Consider the following 12213-nt stretch of genomic DNA (forward strand, 5'->3'; position numbering starts at 1 on the left):
TCTGAGCTGCATGGCAGCAGCAGGATTTCAGGTCTGGGAATATCGAGTGGATGACAGGTTTGGGATTTTTCTGAATGGGGATGCTCCACCTGTGTCTTCACTCATTGAATGAGGATCTCAGCAGATTTAGGTGAGGATGAAGTAAGAGCCTGACAGGGCAGCTTCCTAGCCTGGATGGAGTACCCAGGTGTGATTACACCTGCTAACCAGCCGGAGCCGGAGCCATCTGGGGCCCTGGGCTTGAGCCAGGTCCATATATGCATATCCAGGTCAAATATTGTCTCTCCTGGGAAGGGCTGGTGCATGGGAAGTATGCAAGTGCACTGCCTGGCATCTACTAGGCCCCCAATAATGACAGTATGCCCCCTTATCTCCATCATTCCGCTCTCCTGAAATCTGGCTCAGGTGTGCAGCTTCCTTGTAGGCTGTGAGCCCCAAGGACAGGGACAGGGACAGAGTTCCGTGTTCCAGGACTTGGTTGGCACTAAGCCCTCAGGAAGTGTCCGTGGCACCAGAACTAACGTCTGGAATTGCCAGGACAAAAGACAACCATGACCCCCTCCCCCACCCCAGAGAACCTGGGAGAGCCACTGCTCTGTGGTATGAGTAGCACGTTCACCAGTGAGCATCAGAACCGGGGACGAACCATGGGCCAGGGAGCCAGGGCCCCCCAAACTCCAAGCCCCCATGCCGGAATGAAAGCAGGCCCCACGGCCTACCTGGTAGCGGGGATGGAAGCCCATGTACTGGTGGCACTGCTCACAGTGGTGGTAGGTGTTATACGCTGCGTACTTGGACAACCTCATCCGGGCCGTCTGACGCCGCACATAAAGGTCCTCGGGCTTCCGGGACATCCCTCTGTCTGCACAAGATTGCCCAGTGTCAATGAGCAGCAGGAGTCCACACGAAGATGTCACCCATGCCTACTCAAACCCCAGGTGACCTAGCTGCTCAGGAGGCTGAGCGCCGAGGATCAAGGTTCAAAGCCAGCTGGGGCAGAAAAGTCCATAAGACTCTTACCTCCAATTAACTACCAAAAAAGTGGTAGAATGCCAGCCTTGAGTGAAAATGCTAAGGGACAGTGCTCAGGCCCCGAGTTCAAACCTCAATACTGGTGTGTGTGTGCGTGTGCCCATGTGCAAGCACACCCCTCCACCCCCATCATAAAAGCAACAGGAATCCAGGCAAACATTTACCAAATAGAGTGAAGTGCAAAAGATCAGCACTGACAGAACCATGAGGGTCTGTGAGGACTCTCTTTCCTGAGTGACTCAGCTGGTCAAAGGAGACACAGTGTCTCTGGGGGAAACTGAGGAAGACACAGCTCATACCATGTCTCATGAAATGTTTCATAAACACATTTAAGGATCCATTATACAGCCAGCAGAATTGATTGCAACTAAATACGTGAATCTCATAATGCTGATGAGCTGCCTCAGAAATTTTTTCAAATGATGTGGCGATAATACTATAAGTTTTTTTTTGGGGGGGTGATGGTAGAGGGGTTTGGTGCCAGTCCTGGATTTTGAACTCAGGGCCTGGGCGCTGTCCCTGAGCTTCTTTGCTCAAGGCTAGTGCTCTACCACTTGAGTCATAGCTCCACCTCTGGCTTTTTGGTGGTTAATAAAGAATCCCACGGATCTGTCTGACCTCAGCCTCCCGAGTCAGTACAATTACAGGCATGAGCCACTGGCTCCCACCAGCCTTCATCACCACCAAGGTGCAGCGCAGCACAGCAGAATTCCACCTGTGTGTGAAGGGCTATGCCCAGGTACTCGGCAAGCAGGGCTGACCTTCGCTCTTCACACTCTGCTGGTGGGAACAAATCAGACTGGCGTCCTCATACTTCGGGTCATGGATGACGTAGTCGAAAGGCATCTTCCGGAAGAGCTCCAGGTCCGGCCAGGGGTCCGTGAGCTGGAGGTAGCGCCAGTCCGATTCCTCCTGGAGGTCTGCAAGATTGGTACACACAGATACGAGTGAGGCAAAATAGAAGGTGAGAATGAGTTTTTTAAACTGTGGCGGAGGATGATGCATGACATGTAGCTCTTAGTCATCTGTGGATTCCCAGGAAAACCCATCCTATAAGGAGCTTCTGGCCCAGCTGAACTCCAGCATGGCCCTAAGAAGGCAAGCATGTGCATGAAGTGCTGTGTGCATCCAGAGGCCCTGAGCTGCGCCCTGCAGAGCACCTGCCCTCTGCCCTTCATGTTGACCTTCGCCCGTCCCAGAGGCCTGCCAGACCGCAGACCTGCGCCTCTGCACTGGCTGCCTCTTCTGATACCACCAAATGTGGCCCAAACCACATGTTTACCATCTCCCACCAAGACAGGTACAACCTGTGCCGCGCTGCTCACCAGAGCTTGCTAGCTAAAAAAGGAAAACAGGCCCACTGGCCGGATTCCAACGGTGATGTACAGACAGGATGAACCGTATTACACGCGTCACGTATTCACCCAAGCGAGCATACAAGGGGAGGATTGCAAAGGTGTAACTCCTTTGAACAGTTAACTTACGGTCTAACCAAATCTATACCCAGAAGCTAGAACTTCGAGGGGGAGGGGAAGCCACAGGAAGCAGACTGAGAGGGGGGCGGTGGGAGAATGCAGTCATGACAGTCAATGTATATATGCAAATCAAATAGGAAGCTGAAAGGATGGGCGGGGTTGGAAGAAACGAGGAGAATGGTAAAAGGAGTGACATTGATCAAGACGTGTTGCGTTCTCCTTTGTACAACTACTTAAAGACACGAAGCAAATTAATGTATATTAATGTGTTAGTAATATATTGGTGCATTATTTAATATTGGTATATTAATACACTAATGTTTATATGTACATATATAGGTAAGTCACATACATTACACACTTCCTATTATGGGCAGTATACAAGTTCAAAAGAAGGAAGCGGAGGAAGGACTTTTATATATTGGGTGGCTGCTCAGAAATCAGGAATCATTATCATTTTGCAAGAGAAAACTGGGTCAACTGAGAATTTAATAGGCTTTGAAGTCTGGTGAAGTGGTTTCAAACTCTGTCTTTTATATTTGGCAGACCTTAAGAAAGCAGAATGACAGAAGTGCAACAATCCTGCTCATCTTCATCGGAAATACTGCCCAAATACAGTGGGGAAAGCCACAGAAGCTCTGAGCTCAGCTGAGGACCCTCCCCCTCCCCCTCCCAGCAGGAGCAGGGGCTCTGAGCTCAGCTGAGGACCTTCCCCCTCCCCCCCCAGCAGGAGCAGGGGCTCTGAGCTCAGCTGAGGACCCTCCTCCTCCCCTCCTCCCCCTTCCCCCCAAGCAGGAGCACAGGCTCAGGGCTAGACAGCAGAAGGCCCCAAGCCATTGTGAGTGTTCATGGCCAGGTGGCAATAGCTTGCATACAAGACGGGTCTTCCCGCGTGGGTGGCAGTCATCTGCCAGACCAAGGCCACAACCCCCAGGCATGAATACGAAGCAGGGATGTGGTTCACAGAGGCTTAGAGCCAGGCCTGCCTCAGGCACCCAGGTCTGTTCAGGAAATGGGATTTGCTCGCATGTCACACACTTTGGATTGCCCCCTCTAAAATGGCCCCCTGGGCTCAGCTGCCTGGGCTCCTCTCCCCCGATGGAGAATCTGCATGCCCAGCCCCGAGCCTGTCACTCATCAGGAGACCGGGACAAGTCACGCTCAACAACATGGTACAGAAGATCAACCATGGAAGTTTCTGTGACGCTCCCAGCACGGTGTGTGTTTGACAGGTGACAGGGACTCAGTCATCACACCCTACTCTGCCATTAGACATGTACCCCTCTGAGTTCTTTCTCTGTGAGAGACGCAATTCAAGTCCAAGCCTCACCGAGCAGGCCACTCACCGATATTGATCTCTTCTTCGTCGTAAACATCCACTTCAGTCAGCCGAATGAGCATCCGGGACAAAATGCTGAGAAACTGCAGGTAGGCACCTGTCTTCCCAATCTGTGAAGACACTGGGATTGGAGCCTACGGGCCTGCCCCTGGACCCGATCGCCCAGGAAACTCGCGTTAAGGGAACAAGAGCCTCGTGGATACACCACGGGGGCCCCCAGCCTGAGGCAATGGGGACACTGGACACACGGACACCAGGAGTGGCGGAAATGCCTGCCCTTTGATCACCCGCAGTGTGTCTCTCCACATTACAACAGGCACATTTATTAAGGAGACTTTATCAGAAGCAGAAAAAAAGCTTGTGTGCTCCCTTACTTACTGACTTTGCTTACTGACTGATCGGCAGTATTGGTGTTTTTAATTCAGGACTTCATCTGCCTGGCAGGTACTTTACTGCTTGAGCCATGCCTCTAGCCCTTTTTGCTTTAGTTATGTTTGAGACAGAGTCTCCCTTTCTGCCTGAGCTGGCCTAGACTGTGATCTTCCTACTTAGGCTTCCTATGTAGCTAGGGTGACAGGTGTTTGCTACCACACCCAACTGTTTCTGTACAGATGGGATCTCATGAACATTTTTTTTGTCCAGCCTAGGTTGGAACAGCAATCCTCTCGATCTCAATCTTCCCTATATCTGGAATGACAGGCACACTCCATTATACTCCCTATCTCAGCCTCCCAAGTAGCTATTAGTGCTCAGCAAAGGCTTACTTTTTTAAAAGGAACTGACCAGCAGCACGCCAGTGGCTCACACCTGTAATCCTAGTTACTCAGGAGGCTGAAATCTGAGGATTGCACTTTGAAGCCAGCCCAGATAGGAAAATCTGTGAGACACTTATTTCCAATTAATTACCCCCAAAAAAAGCCAGAAGTGGAAGCTATGGCTCCAAAATAACCAGCAAAAAGCCAAGCCAGAGGCATGGCTCAAGTAGGAGAGTACCAGCTGAGGCAAACCAAGCGCAAGGCCCTGAGTTTAAACCCCAGCACACCCCACAGAAAATAAGAAATTGATTAAAAAGCAGAATAGTACAAACCCAGACCCTTTTCAAGGTAGATCTAGTAGTCAGCCTCTCCAATATTTTTTAAGGCATGTTCACATGTATAGTGATTTTTTTCCTAACTGATATTACATCACATACACATGCATGTCTTATTCTGCACATTGATTCCGATTTCAGTACCTTGGAGACATTTCAATGGCAACATAAAGAGATCTCTCTTAAAATTTCTGTGGCTGAATCCAGATTTATTTAACTGAGACGTGGCTAGAGGAATTTGTTTTCATGAACCATGCATGCTTTGTGGGTTTGTACTAGAGGGCTGATTTCTGGGGAAGGGACAAGCTGATTCCAGGGGGCCGTGGGTCAAAGCAAGTGATGAGGGCAGGATTACAGGACGGACATTCACACCCAGCTATCTGCATGTGGATCAGGCCTCTCGGGGCCTTCCATCTGTCCTACACTTCTCTCTTGGGTGCAAGGTGACCTTTGAACAGAACATGGGTGCTGGTGGCTGACGCCTATACTCCTAACTACTCAGGAGGCTGAGAACTGAGGATCGCAGTTCAAAGCCAGCCCGGGCAGAAAAGTCCCCATGAGACTCTTCTCTCCAATGAATCGCTCAAACACCAGATGTGGTGCTGTGGCTCAACATGCTAGAGCTCTGGACTTGAGCAAAAGGGCTCAGGGACAGCACCCAGGCCCTGAGTTCAAGCCCCATGACTGACAAAAATAATAATATTAAATAAATGAACTCCATCCCCTGAGCTGGCCCAGCTTCTGCTGGGTCCGAATCACCCCTCTCCTCCGCACCCGTCTTCTCTGGCCACTGTGAGCGGGGAGGGAGGCTGCAGAGGGAGGACTGCAGCCCGAGGCTCCTCCTCCCCACCCCAAGTCTTCCGGCACACACAGGGGTGAGGAGGCTGCCCACGGGGGCCGAGGGCCGAGGGCGACCACACCACCAGGGAAGGGCGACTCTCCTTCAGAAGGGGTACAGTATCTCCCCAGCGTTAAAAGAAGAAAACAGCTCAGACGACGCAGTAACCTCGCGGGGAGAGTGGCCATTCACCCACTCCAGGCCATTCCGGAAGATTGCAGGGAATGAATGAACAGATACCGTCAGCCCAGTGCTCTCCCACTGGCCACAAGCACAGGGCCGATCCCCGAGTCCTGGAGCACACTGAGCCACACACCCACCTGCGGGGGCCCGCTGAGCAGCAGCCTGCGGGGATGGAAGCCGTCCGGGCGGCCCTCGGCCCGGCTGCCGTAGTCCATGTGGCTGGGCCGGGGCACGGTCCACTGGCGGTAGTAGAGGGACTGCTCAGTGGAGGTCATGGTCTTGCTCAGCAGGGGGCGGAAGGAGCTGGTCCACATGACGGACGGGGCGGGCAGGAGGGAGGCAGCCTTGGGCAGCCCGCTGCTGTCGGTGGCCAGCACCATGTCGTACACCAGCTTGGGCAGGAAGACCACAGGGGGCTGGCGGCTGGCCTTGGTCATGGCGCAGGGCGGGGCCTGGGGCAGGAGGGGCCCGGCCGTGGGCTGCGGTGGCGGTGGGCCAGCGGGAGATGAGCTGGAGGACGGGGTGACCACCACCTGCAGGCTCCGCTGGCTGGGGGGCGGCGGCGGCCCCGGGCTGTGCCCGCTCACTGCTGCTGCTGGGGCCCCCTGACTCACTCGGGGCCCCTGCCTCTCGCCAAGCATCCTGCTGTCCTCCACAGAGCCGCACGGTGTGGGGGACGCAGCCTGCTCCCCCAGAGGGGGCCCAGGGTGAGCCAGGGGCTCACTGCCACCGAGCATGGAGCCTGGGGAAGAGACACGCCTGCTCAGTGACATCCAAGGGCGTTCCAGGATGTCCAAGGATATCCAAGGACATCCAGTGACAATGCACCAAACCCGCCAACACCCCCTTCCTGCTCAGGGGCTGGCTGAGGCCTCTGGCTTTGGTAGCTGAACCCTCCTGGGAATCCGAGCTGGCTTCAGTGACAGCATGCCAGGAGAGCAGAGGTGCGGCCCCGTGTGCAGGGGACCCCAGCCCACCAGGCCCATGGAGAGGAGAGGAGGCCACCGGCCCTGCAGGGCCACACTCACAGCCTGTTGGTGTCTCAGCTACTCGGAGCACTGCCTGCACCTGCGCCTGCGCCTGCACCTGCGCACCACACCCCCAGCCTCCCTGCCCGCACCTGTGCCCTGAGCCGTGGGGCCCCAAATGCGGAAGGGGCCCCTCCCCGGGTGGCAGAAGACACAGAGGACCGCTTACTTCAGTAGAGAGAGGGTTTCAAAAGTGCTTGTGGTTTACTGCCTCAGTTTGTGATCTGCCTGGTTATTATTTTTATTCCCAACTGGTTTGCTCTCATAGAAGACCTGCCTTCGGCGCGAGTGAGCGTAGTCATTGCTACACACACACGCACAGTGCAACAGGTGGAAGTTGGTGAAGAGCTGCAGAGCCCTTGGTGAGGCTCTGTCCCTCCCCTTAGGCCTCCACAGAGCCTGGCACCGCACGGTGAACAGAGGCTGCGGGAAGAGCACTGTGAAAACAGGAGCGCTTCGTGCCTGGGCCAGCTAGAACGCAGGTGTCCTTCACTTAGGAAAAGCCTTGTGAGTTATATTTTGTTTCTGGAATCTAGTACATGTGCAAACTTGATGTCTTTGCATCTGCTGGGCTTGAGGAAATCGTTCTCAAGACTTCTCTGGCTTCCAGGGGAGTAGAAGTTTGGTTCTGAATCTCCCAGGAACTACTCTCCTTTAGAAGTGGTAAGACAGGTGAGGAGAGAATTGATAATTTAGCCTGGGCTGGGGGCATAGCTCAGTACTGGTTTGCTTCTCTAGCTCAATCCCCAGTGCCACCAAAGGAAAAAGCACTATGGCCTATAATACAAATTGTAGGCAGCCGTACAGGGATTTTCCTGTCTACCAGGCTCAGACTATGCTAAAAATTACACTGAAGCTGGGCATGGTTGTACATGCCTGCAACCTCAGCCCTTACAAGCTGATGCAGGAGGATCTGGAGTTCAAGGCCAGCCCAGCCTAGACAGCAACTCCGAGGCCAGCCTGATGTGTATAAGACATGTCTCCAAAAAAAAAGAAAAAGAAAAATTGGACTGAAAGAGCAAAACAAAATTCATTTCAGTTAATCCAATTCCTATACCTGAAAAGTCCCCTAACCAACATTAGGAATAAAATACCCGAAGGCCTTTTGTGCACATTTTACACATTAGTCACCACACCCTGCGTGTGAATGTCGCCTGAGCTTTGTACAGGCTGGTGACACACCTATTTCTCAGTGATGAGAGGTGACAACCCCTCCTCCATCCGACCTGAAGTCAAGCCAATGGGCTTTTATTCTTTTGAATCATTCTAGGAGGTGAGGCTGGTGCACTGTTTGACTCTGATTGACTTCTTCAGATCCAGGGATTTAATTGTAACCCGAATGCTGGAATTTCACTGTTGAAATTCTATGCGCATCGATACTTGCTAACTCATCTGTAAGTTGTAATAAAAGCGTCTGCGATCGCTACGAGAGGAGGGGCGCGTGGCTGAGAGCAGGCTGCGTGCAGGCAGCCCCAAAGCCGCAATCCAACGCTTCTGATGGGGAAGGGGGCGGAGTCTGGATGGGCAGTGAGGCCCAGGAGCCCTCAGGGCGGAGCACAGCCCTCCCCACTCCCCCCTCCTCTGTCCTCCCTCCTCCCTGCTTGCTGCTTCTCCTAAGACATCTCCTGTGTCACCTTCTCTGTGAACCCCATCTCCGCTGCATCCTCCATGGACAGGGACTACCCGAGACAAAAGCCATGTACACAGCGCCCATCCTGCTAACCTTCCCAGGCCAAGACTCACCAGAGGCTCTGGAGGAGAGGGAGGAGGAGGCCGAGTCGTGGGACCGGGACCGCTCCCTCCGCGCGGGGCTCCTCTTCTCCGAGGGAGAGCCTGCTTCAAAAACACACTGAGAATGCACCCGAGTCCCTGCGGTTCTTTCTCCCAGCCGCCAGCATGATCATGCCTCCCTACCTGCCCTAGCTTCACGCCCCCCCTCCCCCTGCAGCCTGCTCCCCACCACACTGACCCCAAGTGAAGCTGAGAGGAGCAAAGAGTGGAACTGGCCTGGTGGGGCCAGGACAAAGCAGGAGGCGTGGTCACACCACAGGCAAAGGGAACGTGAGCGTTCAGTATTTAGATCAATACCACGTTCCAAAACAGCGCCTGCAAGCCTAAGTAGTCCAGAGGCAGAGGTCCGGAGGATCACAGCTCGAGGCCAGCTCAGGCAAAATGTCCATGAGACCCCATTTCAACCAACAGAGAAAGCTGGGCACCATGGTGTGTGCTTGCCATTCTAGCTACCCAGGAATTGGCAAGTCCAAGACAGCCTGGGTATAAAGGCAAGACCCGTGTTTGAAAAATGACGAAGGAGAAAGGGATTGGGAATGGGGCTTAAGGGGTAGAGCACCTGCTTAACAAGTGCAAGGCCCTGAGTTCGAACCCCAGCTCCACCAGAAGAAAAAACAGAGCAAGCAGTGTGTAAATATAACAAATGGGGCCAAGCCACGAAACTCTCAGTTTATAGAGGATTAAGGGGTAGGTGGGGGGCACAGAAAGGGAGGGGGGAAAGGTGAACAAGTGTAATCACACTATCCAATATACACTATACGGAAAATTAACTTAGTCCCTGTGGGCAGAGTGAAGGAAAGGGTGACATTGTCCAAAAGGAAATTAACTCATTTTCTGACTTATGAAACAGTAGCCTCTCTGTACAAAACCTTAATAAAGGGGCCGGAGGGTGGCTTAGCAGTAGAGTGCTTGCCTAGCATGCATGCAGCCCTGGGTTCGATTCCTCAGTATGACACACACAGAAAAAGTTGGAAGTGACGCTGTGGCTCAAGTGGTAGAGTGCTAGCCTTGAGCAAAAGAAGCTTGGGGACAGTGCCCAGACCCTGAGTTCAAGCCTCAGGACTGACAAAAAAAAAAACCTTAATAATAACAATACAATTATATTTTTTAAAAATAAAGCCATGCAGACTTTTAAGAGTCTGCAAAAGAACCCAACCCATTTGCCACAATCTCACTGCTGAGTTGATTCACAAAAAGAGAATAACCAGGTGAACCTTATTCCACTAATCATATGAATAAAGCATGAACCTGAATCTTCAGAAAGCACACCTTTTTGTGTGCTGGAACTGAGGCATGAACTAAATCTCATGGATTTTCCTGCCCCGGCTGGCTTTGAACTGTGATCCTCAGATTCCCAATCTCCTGAGTAGCTAGGATTACAGGTGTGACCTGCCACCGGTGCTCAGCAGAAAGTAGAATGTTCTTCACCTTCAGGGATTTCTATCTTCCCACACCACCAAAAAAAAAAGTGGAGAGATTGAAAAAAAAATCAGAATTCCCTACGCGCTCGTGCCTCTTGGAGACAGTGTTCTACGCAGGTGCAGGACCCCAGACCCTGTGGACCTGCGGCAAGAGCCCCGTACCTCTGGGCCACCCTCACCTTCTGCTCCCGGCTCCTCATCCTCGTTGTCTGTGCTGCTCAGCTTCTCCCCGTCACTCTCCAGGGCCTCGTTCCTGGCCCCCTTCTCCAGCGGCATCTCACTGCTCACGAAGTAGGCGGCCAGGCCCAGCTCCTGCTCCAAGGCCGTCCTCACCAGGCAGGAGGAGTTGATCAGACGCAGGTCGCAGTACCGCAGGGACCTGGGAGGGTGCAGAGGGTGTTTGCACAGGCCTTCCTCTGGGGGGCGCTGTCCCCACAATCCTGTGGGACCCCAGCCACTGCCACACACATATCCATGGGACACAGGCCTCCTGCACTTGGGACCACAGGTCCCCGCACGTGGGAGCCTTCGCCTTCTGTGCCTGCTCACAACACGGCCAGGCACACAGTCTGGCTCCCGGCACCTGCCATGCGTTCTTCCCTGTGGGGTCTGAATTCTAAGGATCACGGAGTTGAAATGGGACCACATGCTCCTTTCCAGAGCGAGAAGCTTTGCCGCGCTGTGCAGCTGCTCTGAGGCTCTGGTTATTTTTTCTTTGAGATGGAATGAATCTCAGCAAGCAGCAGGGTGCTGTAAGGACAGTGGAGGCAGGCAGCCGTTGCCGAGCGGGTGGGCCTCTGTGACTTGAATTTCAGCAGCACGGCTATCAGGGCAGTCACTCTTTGGGGCAACTGCCCCCACCACGGGTGCAGTGGTCCCCCACGGCCCCTGAGAGGACTGAAAAATCATCCAGACACACTGTCTTGACACCTGCTGGAGGACCCTGTGGTAAGCACCAGCTGTGGGTGGAGCACCAAGGGCGCCACCTGGAGCTGGGCAGTGGTAGTACATCCCAGGCTCCAGGCTAAGGAGAGGCAAGCTGCTCACTGCTGCCAGGCCCCTGCTCCAGGGCCCCTGCCCGGGGCTCACCTGGGCAGGGACTCCCCGTGAGGATCTATCCCACTGAAGATGAGAATACACGGCAGGCCTTCCAACTCCAGGTAGGTCTGAGGCCTCCACTCCGCGTCCTCGATTTTCTGCCACATCTGCAGACAGGACACAGAGAGAAAGCTGGAAGCTTCTACACCCCGAGGAGTGCCGCACTGTCCTCCTCCAGAAGGCTCTGGAAAGTCCTTGGCAAAAAGGAAGCATGTATGTGTTCCCCCGTATGGGGAAGTTAGATCTAAAATATAACTGGACAGGACAGACGTTCACACAGAGTAAAGGAGAATGAGTGCCCTGAGGGGAGGAGCCAAGAGGCCTAACTCTTCTGCACACCTAAAACAGCGTTTAGTGAAACAAATTCCAGGAAACGGAAACATGGGTTTTGGTGGTGCTGCTGCTGCTTGGTTTGGGTGTTTTGTCGTTTTCTTTTGGGGAGTGGCAAAAAGGGAGGCGTGGAAGAGGAGGAAGGGGGAACAAATGAGGCATGGTATTCGGTATGTAATGTAATGTAATTCGGTTTGTAATGGAATTTATGGGCAGGGATGAGAGGGGAAAATTGGAGGAAAATAAAGGAAGGGGTAACACTGTCCAAACAAAGAATTGCACTCATTGCCTGTACACCTTAATAATAACAATAAAGTTATTTATTTTTTAAAGGAAGCGCATTACACTGTGAACAAGCGTGTGTTTTTGTGGCGAGTGTGAGTCCAGACTCTCATACTCCCCAGCATCGGGGGCCAGCTGCGGACCCGCCGGTCCTCTGGGAGAAACAGATCCTCATTTGTTTCTGCCCCTCCTCATTTGTTTCTCCTCCCTCCGCTTCCCACAGGTTCACTCTGTCCATCTTCCTGCCCTGAGCCTTTGTATCCTTTGTCAAGCAGTGATAATCAACAAATGGAGCTGGCACTGCCA

At 53.3% G+C, this 12213-nt stretch overlaps 1 protein-coding gene across 3 annotated transcripts in view; it reads right to left on the reverse strand.

The window, feature by feature from the left end:
• Greb1 (growth regulation by estrogen in breast cancer 1) overlaps nt 1-12213 on the reverse strand; it is a 61615-nt gene that overhangs the window by 14308 nt on the left and 35094 nt on the right. For 2 of the 3 annotated variants that reach the window (XM_013013576.1, XM_013013574.1), the window contains exons 18-24: nt 11287-11402; nt 10360-10576; nt 8729-8834; nt 6095-6699; nt 3854-3956; nt 1794-1952; nt 720-862 (exon numbers count right to left, since the gene is read on the reverse strand). In XM_013013576.1, the coding sequence (XP_012869030.1) occupies nt 720-862; nt 1794-1952; nt 3854-3956; nt 6095-6699; nt 8729-8834; nt 10360-10576; nt 11287-11402 (1449 nt within the window). The remainder of the gene's footprint in view (nt 1-719; nt 863-1793; nt 1953-3853; nt 3957-6094; nt 6700-8728; nt 8835-10359; nt 10577-11286; nt 11403-12213) is intronic. The other variant, XM_013013575.1, reaches the window with a different exon arrangement.

Source organism: Dipodomys ordii, unplaced genomic scaffold (assembly GCF_000151885.1).
Source record: "Dipodomys ordii isolate 6190 unplaced genomic scaffold, Dord_2.0 Scaffold20, whole genome shotgun sequence".
Taxonomy (NCBI): Eukaryota; Metazoa; Chordata; class Mammalia; order Rodentia; family Heteromyidae; genus Dipodomys; species Dipodomys ordii.